Raw genomic sequence first — 16,319 nt, forward strand, 5'->3', positions numbered from 1 at the left:
CCCAAGAAACTAATAAGCAATGTGCATACCTGATACATTAAAACAACAATAATGGGCAATTCTGCCAACACTTTTAGAGAAAGAGATCCTCTTGGAATGATGGAATGCTGTAAGAGAGAAGCAAAAGCAGGACCACGGTTATCACTATGGCACTTAAAAGAGCCTGCTAATAGCCTCACCCCAGCAAAATGGAGAGAAAGAATTGCCACATCTTTGTAAATACCTGTGGTGAAAGAGCCAAACTATTTTGAAAACAAAGCACAAAGAACTATCATTTAATATAAAGGTTTGTCTATTTCCCAAAGTCACCTATTGTAAAAACATCAGAAAAATTTGTCAAAACTTAGACATTCAAATCACTTGAAGAAATTTTATTTTTATTTATTTATTTAGATTTTATTTATTTATTCATGAGAGACACAGAGATAGAGAGAGAGAGAGAGAGAGAGAGAGAGGCAGAGGCACAGGCAGAGGGAGAAGCAGGCTCCATGCAGGAAGCCTGACATGGGACTCGATCCCAGGACTCCAGGATCACCCCCCGGGCCAAAGGCAGGCGCCAAACCGCTAAGCCACCCAGGGATCCCCACTTGAAGAAATTTTAAATTAATATCTATTAATTGATTCAAAAGAACAACATCAGAAAGTACAAATTTACCTAGTTTCAAAGATACTTCTAAACACAGAATGTTTATGATATTTTTAAAAATTTAATAGTTTTAATGTTGACATAAGAACTCCCAGCGCAGGGATCCCTGGGTGGCGCAGCGGTTTGGCGCCTGCCTTTGGCCCAGGGCGCGATCCTGGAGACCCGGGATCAAATCCCACATCGGGCTCCCGGTGCATGGAGCCTGCTTCTCCCTCTGCCTGTGTCTCTGCCTCTCTCTCTCTCTCTCTCTCTGTGACTATCATAAATAAATAAAAATTAAAAAAATAAAAATAAAAAAATAATAAAACTGTAGTGTTTAAAAAAAAAAAAAAAAAGAACTCCCAGCGCAGGTAAGCAAAATGTCAGACTCAGAAAATGTCAGGACAATGGGCAGGGGCAGACAGAAAAGAAAAGAATGACTGGAACTGAAAATGAGTTTCTGGTTCCAGAAGAGAAAAGGAATGAAAGCTTCAATCAAAATGCAGTTTCTTGTTTACCCTAGCACAAATCAAAACATTCTGCAAAATGATAAAACAAATATAGATGATATTCTTAACTCAATCCTGAAAACAGTCGTCGTAATTGCTCAGTACACATTACCTGTGTACCATATACATCCAATACAATGTATTACCTGCAGACAACACCAGTATGACCTTCACAAAATTCCACATGACAGGGTTCTCAGATAATGAGAGGGAAAATTAAGCTAGAACAAATGTTATATGCTTTGCAACAGTCAAAAAGCCCAATGGTGGTGCTGGAACATGGTCCCCAAGCTTCTGTCCCCAGAGCCCACACTCTCAGGTACCGAGGTAGAAATTTATATATGTAGCTTTATTTTTTTTCATTTTTTTAAATCACCTTTTTTTCCTTAAATATATGTAGCTTTAAAGGGACTTTGTTAATGTCAGGGCTAAGAATGGAGCAGCGATCCCCTCAGCTGGGCAGCTGTCTTTCCAATAGGTGATTTTGGATTTCCACTACAGTTTCCGTTCAGCACTTCAGGGTTGCATTAAGAATCAGTGAAGCTTTCTCAGGCACACACATTTATGTTATCTTAAATGCCCCAAGTGTTTGGAGAAAAAAACCCCACAATATACTAAAAATATACATTAAAAGTCCGTATCTCATTATTTTCCTCTACCAAGAAGACAGGAATAAAAACAAAGCAAAACAACTGAAAAAAAAACAACTTACTGTTCTCGTCTCACTGTCCTCACGCTCTGGATTGACTTTCACAGCAATTGTTGTGATCATACCAACCATTTCCGGGGGAGGGACTGTGTTCTCAGGGATCACCTGAGGGTTCTCAAAGTAGCGGTTCTGCATAAAAAGAGTGGAAGTCATTCTTCCTCATGTCAGACACAATATTCCTCAATGAAACACAGCCAACCTGTGCTGGAAGAAATCCAACGTTGTACCCGTCTCTGTCACACAGATGCCATAACTTTGAGTCCTCTATGGGTGAAGGTAACACGGCAGTGACAATATTCTCTACCCCAACAATGGAAAACGAAAACTTGCCCAAAGTATTTTCTACCTTTGTTCCCTGCTGGTGATAGATGAAACGCACGACATGTTACATTACTACCTCATGTAGCCCATGCCTCTAGTGGTAGGAACCCAGAAGCTAGGCCCCACTGAGTCCACTTTCCAAAGTCTCCTTCAGAGAACAAAGACAGGAACCACAACAAAGCACAGACATTTTTAAAAGCCAGGGCCTCATTGCCATCCTCAGTTCTAAATGTAATTTGGACTTTATATTAAATAAAACAGCTTCTGACAAACAGCAGCTTTTCTGGCTGAAATGACAGGCTGACAGGACTTGGCAACCCAGAACTCAATTAAGTTTTATACATTCTTTTTTTTTTTTTTTAAACTTTTTTATTTTTATTTTTTTTATTTATTTATGATAGTCACAGAGAGAGAGAGAGAGAGAGAGAGAGGCAGAGACACAAGCAGGCTCCATGCACCGGGAGCCCGACGTGGGATTCGATCCCGGGTGTCCAGGATCGCGCCCTGGGCCAAAGGCAGGCGCCAAACCGCTGCGCCACCCAGGGATCCCAGTTTTATACATTCTTAAGTTAAAATCCTTAAAACGGGCACCTGGGTAGCTCAGTGATTGAATGTCTGCCTTTGGCTCAGGGCATGATACCAGGCTCCTGGGATTGAGTCTCGCATCAGGCTCCGCACAGGGGAGCAGGGGAGCCTGCTTCTCCCTCTACCTATGTCTCTGCCTCTGTGTGTCTTTCATGAATAAATAAAATCTTTAAAAAAAAAATCCTTAAAATACCAAAGGAGTCCATTTTACTTCGTTAATTTTTAAAAAATTGTTTTTAAATTAAAAAAAAAATATCTTTAGAAAACTCTTGACTTACGAAGAGATTTATGCACAATGATTTTTACCATTACTTATGACAGGAGCTGAAAATCTGGAAAAGCAGCACTACGGAGACAGTCCAGGTACATGCATAGGACAGGAAGTTATGGGGCCACTAAGAACTAGGACCTCCAACAGAAATGTTCCGGAGGATGTTCCAAACTGGTTGTTGCAAGCGAGAGTAAGGTGGGGAGGAGCACGCCCTCAGGCACACCATGCCCTTCCCCACACTTCTGACGCCACTTAGAAAGACTTCTTTGAATATTGGAAAGAATTTTAAGGATACTGAAAAGGAGGCTGAAAGTGTACACCACTTCCCGAAAAAGGCTTCAAACAGGAATACAACCATCTTTAAAAAAACGTGAAAAATGTGAAAAAACAAAACTTCAACATCAGTGGTTGCTTACAAATTTGCCTTGGTTTTGTCGCAAATTTCTACAATAAAAATATATTATTGCTTTTATGTCAAAAATAATGTATTTAAACAGTGAAAGCAAGAGAATTCTTTTAAATGGCTGATATATTAACCTACATTTTGACCACCACTAACTACTCCTCATTCTAAAATCAGCATTCCCTTCGGTTACTCTTTCAACCCAAATATTCCAAATTCCCTTTGGAATGAGGAAAGAACAAATGAATATAAGAAAATCAATATTAAAAACATACCACTACTTTTGGAAGCTCCTTGTAAATCTGTTTCACAAAATCCAAAAAATGATGTATCTAAAAATAAAATTTTAAAAAGAGAGTGTAAGGAAGATATTTATCAACAGAAAACGCTCATAGTGGGTAGCAAAAACGTTAACAGTATTAACATGTAAGAACTCATAAAACTGGCAGGAAAAATGTCAGACTCAAAATACAGACAAGCCAAAAAAGAAACACAAAGGAAATAAGTTTCTAATTCAGGAAGGGCAAAGGAATGAAAATTAAAATAAATGCCACTTCTTGCCTTTCAAAAAGTACTGCTACACCCTGCAAGATAGAGTCCAACAGGAGAGAGACTCTCCCATACTACCAGGGGAAGTGTCAAATGCTCAAGCCTTTCTGGAAATCGCCTTAACAATTTCAGAAGCATTAAAGCATTAACACTTCTGACTTGATAATCCTACTATTACAAACCCAGTCCATGAAATAATCTGAACTGTCAACAAGACACTCAGCAAAGTCCTAAAATAAAAATTTTGAAATACCTTAAATATCCAAACACAAGGGCATCGTAAGAAAGACTATTAGGCACCCATGAAAAACTTCCTTTATAAGGAACTTTTTATGATTGGAAAATACTCTTATACAATGTGAAGGGAAACAAGACATAAAATGTCAAAAGTAATATTATCAAATTTATGTAGCAAATATACCTAAGATAGGAAAAGGAACAAAAATCAAGACATTAAACAGTTTTCTTCAGGTAATGGGAATTCTACTTCATCTTTATTCTTTTAATTTCAAAATAATCGACAATAGGCACTTAGTAAGGTTCACAACAGAAGAAAACCGTAATTACAGCTAACACAGCATATTCAGTGCTTACTATGTGGGTACCAATCACTCTATATTTAATTCTTCAAAAATCTCAGGGTGGTAAGGGCTTCTCATCCATCTTCAAAATTTCAACCAAAAACTCCTGAGTGGCATTTCCAGAGGGAAAATCAAAGTGCAGTCAGAAAAGCATGGGGTTTATTCCTGATATGCTCAAAATCAACTAAAGGATCCTGACTCCAAATGGGAAATCTTCATGTTTCCCTTTTTACTGCATCCCTACATACTTAACTGGTTCTAAGTTCTCTGGTGTCACATAAAATAGGACCTAGAATCAAAGGTTTTCCCACACTCATTACATTTATATTTTATTCCTATATGACTTCCTTAATGAAGACCTGAGTTTTGACTGACTTTCCACTCTTGTTATACAAAAGCTATTATGCCCTCTATGAACTCTTCCACATGTAATTTGAACCAATAAAGAGTCAGTATAAAAAAGAAGGCATCTCAGGGAGGGGGTATGTTTGCCAGAATATACAGATTATATGTGTTTAAAAAAAAAAATTTAATTCCTCAAGATACCTTTTGAGGATATGTCCTGTGAGTATCCTCATTTTATGGAAAAGGCTCCAAAAGGCTAAAACCTTACCAATGTCGATACCTACTAACTACAGAGCTGAGATTCCAATCCAGTTCTGACTTCAGAACTGGCATGCCCTTTAGATGGTCCCACTAGGCTTCAGAACCCACATCTTAAACCCCTGCAGAGCATAAAATGACTGGAGCCTTCTAGCACACCAGGCCTGTAAATACCAGAATTACCCACACAGCTCTGCGAGTTTGGTAGTTTACTAAATTTCAATGAATGTACAAATTCACCCAAATATTTATGTAAACATTGACAAGAAAAAAGTCACTATGAAACCCATAAAGAATTTCCCCCAAACTTAGGCTATCCTTTCCTTGAAAGTAGCATGTGTCCTGTCAATTCTAAGAGAATAAATAAATCACATGGTGGAAAAAAAAAACCTACTGACACACTTTTATAAACGTAATCAGGATAAGCACTTACTTCTTGTGTGATAGGCGGCCTGAACTGTTTGTGTAGCTCAATGATTATTCTTAGACAAATAAGAACATTCTCTTCATTTTCCGTCTAAAAAAAAAAAATTTTTTTAAAGTTATACTTCTGAGGTTATTTTAATCTAAAGATTACTGACCATTCTTTAAGCATTTTTCTGTATACACACCCTACATCAGCTAACTCAGATTTGACTTCTTGAACAGAAAACACAGAATAGTTGTCTCAGATAAGAAGCTTTTGAGGTCTTTGGTAGACCATCTAAAGGGTATGCCGCCCAGTAAGCTCTGGAGAGTAACACTCTGACAGATGAGTAACTGGCACTTAAGACAAGTCACACCATGAACAAAGGTCTTAATGGTCCAAATGATACTTATACATCTGCCTTCAGCTTGGTCATGATCCTGGGGTCAAGCCCCATGTTGGGCTCCCTGCTCAGTGGAGAGTCTGCTTCTCCTTCTCCCAATTCTTGCTCATGCTTTCTCTCTCAAAAAACAAAACAAACAAACAAAAAAAACACCCCACTATGTTTTCATTAGACCATCTGATAAACACTTTACATTCTCTGAATGGGGTGTGAGCCACATCTTACCTAGGGGAGCTAAAGCTAAAAGAAAGTAAGCCACATGGCTAACATGATACACCTAACACATGGCAGAGCTAGGATCTGAATCCAACTCTATCCCCTATAAAGCTCATCTTTTCAAGGGGCCCAGAAACAACAGAATTCTACACATATCAAGGCTAAGAACAGTAAGAAAACAATTTTAGAGGCAAATATAACAGGTACCAAATAAATTCACCTGAAGAATTTGAGAAACTCTTTTGAGTATTTACTGTGCTTGAAGTAGCACGAAGCCAAAGAGCCCTGCACTCGAGTCTGTCTACCCAACCCTTTCTTTTTTTTTTTTTTTGACCCAATCCTTTCTAAAAATTTCCACTGTGTCTAGTCAATTCCCTGCTGACTCAAAAAAAAAAAAAAAAAAAAAGAATCTTCAATAATAATATTTCTTAGTAATTTGGTGGGCAAAATGGTGGAAAATGGACATTAAGAAAATTTTTACTCATGTGAATCAGAGCTTTAGTGAAAGGGAAGCAGTTGTGCAGTACTAGATTCTACAGTAAGAAAACCACTGACAACCTGGAAATGGTTAAATAACAAGAATTCTCAAAGATTACCTCTAAGAAGCGAAACATCACAGACAGAACATTTTTTGTATGAGGACGAAGATGCTCGTTGGTTGGTATCCTGTGAATTATTTCAAGTACTAGTTTCCGCAGTTGCTGGTGAGGAAAAATTAAAAATGTAAAAATCAAATCCTTCAAGAATCCCGAAGTAATTCTTTCACACTCGTTAAGTTACACGGCTATCTGCACCCAGCACGGGGAACCATCAAATGACAAGATGGACCCATTTCAGAAACGGTCCTGTGAATTACTTAAATGTTATCCCAAGTACGTACCACAAACCTTTACTTTCAAGACCCCTACAGTTGTGCACCAAACCTACCAAGCCAAACTTTCCCTCTTTCACAATGAAACCATTATTTCCAGCAGAAGGGTACCAGTGTGTGAATGTCGGGATGGATTTTGCATGAAAGAGCACAACACAAACTGAACCTGGTTTGGGATCTCCCTCCATCATGGGTTTGGTTCCTACAATCCTCTCTCTTGATTCTCTTGGGCCCAAGGAATGATTTCATCACAAGCTGACCAAGTTTTCAGGATTTGGTCCATGGAGCCCACACTGAAAGGTAGGTCAAACATCTAGACTTTCAACTGATACAATATAAAAATACTTTGTTTGGCAGTAACTTTAAAAATTACCATAATGCTAGTGAAAGAGTTACTTTTAAGAGACGCTGAAACATTTATAGGAGACTCTTAAAATGATCATGGTAAGGAGGGGAGTGTACAGAATGGGTGGAGGTATAGACAAAACTGGTCGGAAGTTATGAGAACTCAAATTAGAAGAGCAAAGTCAGGGAGTAGCTATGGAGAGGGTCATTAAAGGATTATTCCTTCTTTTCTGTGGATATTTGAACTCGTCTGTAATAAACAGTGTACCCACGTCACCAGTTGGCAAATGTGAACGACTTAAAACCAAATTTAACTAAGGAGGCATGGTTGGGGACAAGGTCATCCTTATGTGACAAAAATGCTCTTATTTTGAAGTAGAGCCCCACATTTTCTCAGTTGTTTAAATTCATAAAAAGTTTACAATCTTACAGCATGACATTCCCCCCTCCCCCCACCCCCATCACCACTGATGTTCCCCAATGGATTACCTGGGCTGGTTTCTCCTGGAGAAACTGAACTTCTCCATCTTGAAGAAATGTGAGAAATCGAGGGATGATATGTTCCAGGAATGTAGAATATTGTGGAGATGAGGTTACATTCTAATTGTGCAAAAATAAAACACCATTAAGTTTGTGTACACATTTTCATTTCAAATTCACATATTACAACCTCAAGAAAATATAAAACATTGTAGTGAAGCCAACAATTTTTAATACTTTTAGACATTTCAGTTACGACACAGTTTTAATTAAAATGATCATTGCTCCTGAAATCCAATGTAAGATGCAAAGTCAATGTTAAAACTGTTAAATGTTAAAAGTAGAAATACTAATGCTGTGGAAAATGTGGAATCTGGAGCCTCTTTTAGAGGCTGGCTCTACCACATCTTAAGTGTGAGATCTCTGAAAAGACATTTAGCTTCTAGATCATAGTCTCTTCAAGTGGAAAATGAAGAAGAGCCTAAACAAACTGGTACCTTTTTCTAATCTGAAAAGCTGAGTTGTCAAATCTATATTCAACAGATTATAATCTAACCTAATCCGTTATTTCTCCCAGCACTGACTTTAAAAGGAGAATTGGAAATGACCCCAGAGTCTGGAGACAGTGACATAAAATGGCTCCTAGAGCAGTTTCTGGATCCCATTTAGAAAGTGGGAAACTCTGGCAGTTACCTAGCCTCTGTGCCTCTGTGTCCCCTCTGTTAAGTATCATGTTATTTACTGTTTTAGGTAATCACATGAAGATTACATGAGTTAATTTAAGACACAGCAAATGCTCTAAGGTAAATGCTCATTGTCATCTGGCAATATTACCAGATCACCTGTATGCTAACTGCCGTCCTGTGTATTTTTACTCTTTCTCACTCAGTCCTCACAAACCTAAGGTAAGTATTATCTCCATTTCATAAAGAGGCTCAGAGAGATTATAAAGCTTGCTGAATATTGTTTCAAAAGCTTGAGAAGTGTTTCCAAATTAAGTGTCTCTAACAGCCAGGTCCTTTCCCCATTAAGGCCTCACTTGTTCATTCAGTGAGGCTCTATCATGTGCTCCATGGAGATAAAATGAAGAAAGTGGAGGGACGTGCAGGTGGCTCAGTTGGTTGAGCGTCCAATTCTTGGTTTTGGCACGGGTCATGATCTCTGGGTCATGAGATGGAGCCATCCATTGGGCTCTGCGCTCAGTGGGGAGTTGCCTGGGAATCTCACTCTTCCTCTGCTCCCCGCCCCCCCAATGTTTGCACACGTGCACTTTCTCTAAAAATATATAAATATCTTTTTTAAAAAAAACATAGAAAGGAAGAAAGTAGATACAATTTATGCCCTCAGAGATGCGGGAGGCAGTCATATGCTGGGAATACAGATAAAAAGAACAGTACAGAATTATAATAGAAGAAGCACTGGCAACTAAGAGACCACAATGTACTGGATGGAACCAAGGACACAGAACCCCTTCCTTAAGCAGCGAAGTTTACACTACGACCTAGAAGTCCAGCAGGAGTTAACCTCGTGAAAAAAGTGGAAATGAAGAAGGTTCTAAGGAAAGCCATTGCAAAGGCAGAAAATTATAAGAAAGTATGGATGCAAAAAAAAAAAAAAAAAGTATGGATGTGAAGGCACTAAAACTAGTTGAGCATGGCAAAAGGTGGGAGCATAAGAGCAAGGGGTTCAACTGTTACTATCGCTAGCCTGACAAGTCCTTGAGAGGACACATATGGGCAGTTAATTAAATACGAGAGTCTGAAAGTCCAGACGCTCACTGGGGATGCAGATAAAGATGTGGGGTTGTCTACAAGGTAAGGCATTTATAAGGCATTTATATATTATAAGGTAATCCTGGAAGAGGAATCTATGAAGGAAAAGAGAGAAACAGGTAAAAACCATAAAAGGGTTGCCACAGGAGCCAGGAAAGAAAATAGTGTGATTCCTGGAACGTGTGCCTGAGCACCAGGCTCCCAGGACCCACTCAGGGCTCCATTCGCACAGAACACCATGGGAGAAGTCCTCGGACAGCCCCTAGCCTCTCCCCAAGTAGGGTGTGTGAATTCACTGGGAACAGGAGCTTGTGTGTGTGTGTGTGTGTGTGTGTGTGTGTCAACTTTCGTCCCCAAAGCTTAAGACTTTTTACAAAATATCCATATTCAAAAACTCAAGGATTCCCATTGTATCCTTATCAAAGTTACCAAGAAGTTAAGCTCATCTGCACAGAGGCCCATTCGATTGCGGCTTCCAAATTTTCAAAACAGGAGTTTCAGATTCCTCTGATAAAAAAGATTCATCCACAAGCTGCCTGGTTATTCTGCCAGGATTTCAACTCAGCCCCCAGCTTTTTGATCCACATGAATTTGTCACAGGAGTTCTAACTTGGAGGTTTCTTTAGCTCCTATCTTAAAAGATGGCCCACAGGACATTTACTTGGCCCACAATTCTATTCCTAAGTGCTTAGTGAAATGTGTTTCTAAGACTCCTGTAAGCACTGGCTTTTTTTTTTTTTTTTTTTTTTTTTTTTAAATTTCAGTCCCCTCATTCTGGTATTTTTCTGGGGTGGTAATGGTGCTAACTTAGAATTACCTACTGATTGTCATTCTAGTATTTGATTCTTTGAAGGCCTTAGTCATCTGAATTTCATTTAAGGCAAATGTTTATATCCTACGGATTTCCAAAGTCCTGATTTTCAAAAGCCCCAAGTACATTGCTCCACTGACTTTAGTTCTGGGAGTCTGATCAATGTGTCTGTGACCAAAGTCAGAAATTAACTTGCTAACTGGCAGACAGGAAACAGGAGAGAAAAGGTCAGACACTTGATCCAGGCCCACACTCGGTCCCAGGACCGCACTCAGACGCTTGACATACGTGCTTGTTTCTCAAGGTTTGCCAGCTCCTCCAGGACGGACTCCATCCTTTCAAACCCGCTGGGGCTCTGGTTCTCACTTATCAGTTCTTCCAAAAACGCAGAACACAAGCCAATCATGTTCTACCTCCCACCTCTTTTTTTTTTTTCATTTTTTGGATTTTCTTTACCTTTTTTTTTTTTTTTTTAAACAGCTTGCGTTAGCAGCTTGGGCAAAAGAGAAAGCTCTTTAGCTCAATCTCTAAATATCTCAGGATTTATTTTCCCAGCTCAGCTCAATGCAACAAGTCCTTAAAAAACATCTACTTAAAATAAAACCACCAAATGGAAATACTACCCAGTGCTGCAGAGAAGGGCACTGATTCATTCTGCAGGAGCATTTATTTGATCCTTTGTAATCCAAATGGCCATGCCGGAAGCTGAAAACATTTTATCTGTTTTTCTTAACCACATTAACTCTCTTAAAAATATTTTATTATCCTCACATTAAAGATAAGAAATAAAATCTTCTCTCCTGCCCATGAAACTAATAGCACAAAACTAACCATAAAGTTGGATAAGAAACCAGAGAACGGTTTTCAGGTACTGGAGAAGAGGCAGTACAAGACCACGATCTCCGGGAACAGGGGACATTATATGACCACCGTGGCTCTCTGCCTGGGTACAGATGTCCTGACTGGGGCGTGGCAGGCTGACACCCAAGGTCAGCAGGATAGACCTGCTGAACTGAGCAGCAAACACCAGAGTTCCAAACAGTTCAAGTGGCCGGAATCTGCAAAGCAGAGCCCCAGAGAAACAGGAACTACAGGGCATGGTCTTCTCTGAGTCTCTGAGACCTTGACAGAGGGCTGGACTCCACATACTAGAGGGGGAAAGACCACCTGGAGCTTACCGGGCAGGGACAGCTTTGGGACTGAGAGACGAAGAGGTATCAGAGATTTAACAATGTTGGAGGATGTTGGGGTTCCAGCCTGAGCACAGTGCACTTTCGTAACACCTCTTTAACACCCCAGACATCCAGCTGAGAAAGGACCATGCCCTGGAGTAAGGCCTATTCTAGGTCTCTAAAACAAGCCAAGCCTAAAATCAACCTCTGATGATATCCATGGGAAGCCAGGGTTTGAAGGGTGAATCCCACCAGGTTAGAGACCCAAGGAATACCTTAGCCTTCCCATGATCCTCTGTGCCCCAGCATAAAACCAAGCCCATGTATGTTCGAGATCAACCAGTTAACTGAACTGCCTACCACAATCAAAATATCAGGACTCTTTCAGAGGGAGGTAACAATCTAGAGTCCCTGGCCTCATATACAGTATTCGGCATACTGTCAAAAACTACTAGACAACGCAAGCAGGATCATGTGACCAAGAGTCAGTAATTAACCCTCATCTAGCCAAATGTTGCATTTAGCAAAGACTTTAATGCAGTCGTTATAAAATGGTCTAAGAATAACAACAAAATGATGTTGGTATGTGATGATAATCTCTGTGAAGTAGTGAAATCAAAAGAAGAACCAAACAGAAACGCCAAAACTGAAAATACAAAAACTAAAATAAAAAAGATTTTATAAAAAATAAATTGAAACTTGAAAACCTCCTGGCCAACTGGAGAGGACAGAGAAACAGTCAATGAACCTGAAGGCAGAGAATAGAAATCATCCAATCTAAAGAACAAAGAGAAGACCAAAGAAAAGTGAACAGGGCCCAGGGACCCACGGGATACCGGGAAATTGTGGAACGTGAGGCTCAGAAGAGAGGAAATGCTCAAGGTCATGCAAGTGCTAAGTAACAGAGCCACAGTGATGTCCTGCTCTCTGTACCCAGTAACACATTTATTATATGAAAGTAATGAATCCACAACTTAAGTCTGGCTGCATCCTGAAAGTATATGCCTCAAAATGGAAAAAGGTTTAACCACCAAAACCAAAGCAACATCCCTCAATGATACTTGAGGTTCACAGTCACTAGTGTAAGGACAGGGGCACCAGGGCGGCTCAGTGGTTAAGCATCTGTGATCCTGGAATCCCAGGATTGGGGCCCTGCATCAGGCTCCCTGCATGGAGCCTGCTTCTCCCTCTGCCTGTGTCTCTGCCACTCTCTCTGTGTCTCTCATAGTAAACAAATAAAATCTTAAAAAAAAAAAAAAAAAAAGTTGGACAATACCGTGCACACATCTCATATCAGTTGTGAAATACAATAAATCACATTAACAGAGAGAATGATTTTTGACTCACTACTAAGATTAACAGAGAAGCAATTGGGAAGCACATGTGAATATTTACCTCACAACAAAAAAATATATAGTAAGTTCATACCTCAAAATTTTCACTAACTTCTTGCATCATTTTTAACTTTGTTTCATCAGCTGTAAATGACAAAACAAGTTATCAGGTAATTGAAATTATGTCAAGGATCTTCATAAAATTATTTAATGTTTAAGAGAAGCAATCAGATCTTATCAGTTTGACTGTCATCGTCCAACAGAAGGCACATAAACTAGTTCCCTATAATCAGTCAGACACATTCGTACTCCCAGACATACATGTGCATGCACAGACAAGGATACAGACACACATGCATACACACACATACACACATGTGCCTCTTTGGGGCTCTAGCCAATAATGCTCATCACTTTGCTTCTCCACAAGGCAGAGAATAGGAAAATTAGGATAAAAGCCAACATTACTCTTTATTCTCAACGTGCACATCATCTGAACTGAGATAGATGAACCGCGATAACACATTTTTTAACGACAAAAAGGATCAACTCACGTGTATTTACATCAGTGAGAGCTGCCACAAACTGAAGGTATTTTTTCATCAGCGTGGTTTGGTCAACCACTGTGGCCCCCTGTGTTGCAACAAATGCCATTTTTCTTTTGAGTGGTTTCTTTCTCAAGAGAAAAGCATCAGGTCCATGAGTTCACCCAGCCTATGAAAAGGAGCATAAGGTTAGCCAACTTACTGAAGGCACAGCTCACAGTCTCTATGAAAATCTTACCTAAATGACTATATTAAGCAAAAATACTTTTTAAATGCCCACAATACTATTCCCTCTGCTTTTTTTGAAAGTAAACTTACATCCATTTTACCTATTAATTTCTAAACATGATTTTTATAATCAAAGGCGCCTCCCTCCCCTTACTGTATATCCTTCTTTCCCTAGACTGCGGGATGGGCAAACTCTGTAAACCAGACACAATAAATATTTCAGCCTTTGTGGTCTCTACCACAACTACTTAGCTCTGTTGCAGCCAGAAAATAGCCATGGACACACATACATGAAAGAGCATGGCTGTGACCCATAAAATTTTTAATTTATGGACACTTACATTTGAGTTTCACATAATTCTCAAACGTCACGAAACACTACTCTTCTTTTGACGTTTTCTCAACCACTTAAAAACTTAAAAACCATTCTTCGTTCACAGGCTGTATTAAAAACAGGTAGCTGAGGGGCGCCTGGCAGGCTCTGCCTGTAGACCATGCAACTCTTGCAGGCTCTGTGGTTCTAAGTTTGAGCCCCACGCTGGGTGTAGAGATTAAAATTTAAAATATTTAAAAACAGCAGCAGCAGCAGCAGCAGCAAACAGGCAGCTGACTGGATTGGACAACTGCTACCCTGGGTGACTGGTTCTCAGGCTTCAGTGTGCGCAAGGATCATCAGGTGCCCAAGGTGGGACCTCCAACCACAACCCAGAGACGGTGGTTCAGGGAGGGGCCCAGGAAGCAGTTAAGTTTTGCTTGCACAAAAGTAGGCACTTAGAAAATGCTTCCCTGAATGAATGTTCCAAGTTGTTGCCCATCACACTTCAAGAACTACCTCTCCAGGCTGACATATTATATATAGAGGGAGACCCGGTTTGTTTTAGGACCACTCACAAAAGTATCTTGGGAACCCACTGAATTTGCTTTTACCTATCTTCCTTGTGTATACAACCGTTTAATTCCACTCTGCGTCAAGAGGCGTCTTCAGGACTTCATCTTTTCCTCCTGCAGGGCTTTCAAAAGCCCTCCGTACCGGAAGCCCTCCCCAGCAGCGCACACTTCGGCCCCAAGTGGTGATGGGGACACCCCGACTCCACAGAGCCTCCACGGGCCACTCTCTCTGAGACACCAAAAGCACTTCTCCAACACGGAGGAGACGCCGGATTGCTGCTCTATCGCACTGCTCTCGCCCTGAGACCCAAGAGTGGGGTTCCATCAGGCCCGCCGGACGACCCGACGGCTGCTTCCTCTTTCAGGTCACACGCCCTCCTCCAAACACAGAATGCCCCCCACCCCCACCCCCGTCCTCATCCCCTGGGACCCAAGAGTCAGGGTCGGGGCCTCCCCGTGTGCCTACGAACCTTGCGGTCGTGCCCAAACTCCTTCAAGGCCTGGACCACCCCCCCCTCCAACCGAAGTGATCCACTCTCCCACTCCCCGGGGCCCCCGGAGGCCCAGCCCAGCGTCCCGCCGGGCCTGGGGTGGGGGCGCTGAGGAGGGAACACCGCCCATCACGCCGGTCAGTGGGAGAGCGGCTCCAAGACGCCGGGGGCCGAGGGCCCGGGCCTGGCCTCCAGGGGCCACCGCATCCCGGTCCAGGTGGGAAGGCCGGAGCCGGCGCAGCGCCCGCGCCGGGACAAACGGCCCCGCCGCCCCGTCCCGCCCCGCCCCGCAGCGCCGCGCCGAGAGCCCGAGGCGGCGCCGCCGGGCCAGAGGGGGCGCTGTCGCTGCCGCTACCTTCGTTCTCCGCGCCGGGCTCGGCGAGCCAGGGGCCTGCGTGGAGGCCGGGAGGTGCCTGGCCGGCCCGGGGCGCCTCTGGGGAAACGAGGCCCCAACCCCACGCTCTCCCTCCCCGCTCTCAAACGGCTCTGCGCTTCCCTCCTTTTGTCGCCGTCTCCGGACACCCAGCGTCCGCCCTCCAGGCCGTGCTACGGCGAGCGCCGAGGGCCAATTCTCGCGCCGCTGGCCCTCCGCCTCCCGAGCTCCCCAGCGCGGCCAAGCAGCAGGAGACTACTGGGCGGCCGCCGACCCCGGCCGGCCGGGCTGAACACCGGCGGCGGCCAGGAGGGGAGGGCCGGGGGGACCGGGTGCACCGAGCCTGTCTCTGTCGCTGCGCGGAGCCGCTGCGCCGCACAGGCCTCCCCACGCCGCCCTCCCCCCCACCCCGCACCGGCTCGGGCCGCCGCGCGCTCCTCCCGGGGTCGTTCCGCCGCCCTCCCGCGCTCGCCCGCGCCGGCCCGCGCTTACCCTGATCTCGGCGGCGGCCCCCTGCAGAACCAGCCCGCGACCCCCAGCAGAGCCGATGCCCCCGCCGCCGCCGCTGCCGCCGCGGTGCAGTCCCGCCCCCGCTTAAAGCAGCCGCGCCCGCCGCGGGAGAAATAGGCCCGGGCGCGCCGCCCCCAAGTGGGTGCGGCCTGGGCGGGCGGCGGGAGCAGGGAGGGGCACTGCACCCGGCTGGAGCCGCCCGGCTCTTTAAACCTCCGCCTGCGGGGGCGGGGCCGCCAGCAAGGTTGGAGGGGCCTGCAGGTGCCGGGAATCTTCCGGTGGGAGCCGGGCCTGGGCAGGATGTGAGGCAGAGCGGGG

At 43.1% G+C, this 16,319-nt stretch overlaps 1 protein-coding gene across 12 annotated transcripts in view; it reads right to left on the bottom strand.

Annotated features, from left to right (window-relative positions):
- The window catches only part of LOC121486689 (transformation/transcription domain associated protein), a 117,268-nt gene extending 101,167 nt beyond the window's left edge, over positions 1 to 16,101 (bottom strand). For 8 of the 12 annotated variants that reach the window (XM_041747825.1, XM_041747820.1, XM_041747821.1 and 5 more), the window contains exons 1-10: positions 15,984 to 16,099; positions 14,667 to 14,927; positions 13,521 to 13,680; positions 13,061 to 13,110; positions 7,887 to 7,997; positions 6,778 to 6,882; positions 5,590 to 5,673; positions 3,699 to 3,755; positions 1,847 to 1,972; positions 30 to 107 (exon numbers count right to left, since the gene is read on the bottom strand). In XM_041747825.1, the coding sequence (XP_041603759.1) occupies positions 30 to 107; positions 1,847 to 1,972; positions 3,699 to 3,755; positions 5,590 to 5,673; positions 6,778 to 6,882; positions 7,887 to 7,997; positions 13,061 to 13,110; positions 13,521 to 13,620 (711 nt within the window). In that variant the 5' untranslated portion in view covers positions 13,621 to 13,680; positions 14,667 to 14,927; positions 15,984 to 16,099. Of the gene's footprint in view, positions 1 to 29; positions 108 to 1,846; positions 1,973 to 3,698; positions 3,756 to 5,589; positions 5,674 to 6,777; positions 6,883 to 7,886; positions 7,998 to 13,060; positions 13,111 to 13,520; positions 13,681 to 14,666; positions 14,928 to 15,473; positions 15,922 to 15,983 lie in introns of those variants that run through there. The other 4 variants (XM_041747827.1, XM_041747818.1, XM_041747817.1 and 1 more) reach the window with 3 other exon arrangements.
- Between the last annotated feature and the right edge of the window lie 218 nt (positions 16,102 to 16,319).

This window comes from Vulpes lagopus, chromosome 3 (genome assembly GCF_018345385.1).
Source record: "Vulpes lagopus strain Blue_001 chromosome 3, ASM1834538v1, whole genome shotgun sequence".
Lineage (NCBI taxonomy): Eukaryota > Metazoa > Chordata > Mammalia > Carnivora > Canidae > Vulpes > Vulpes lagopus.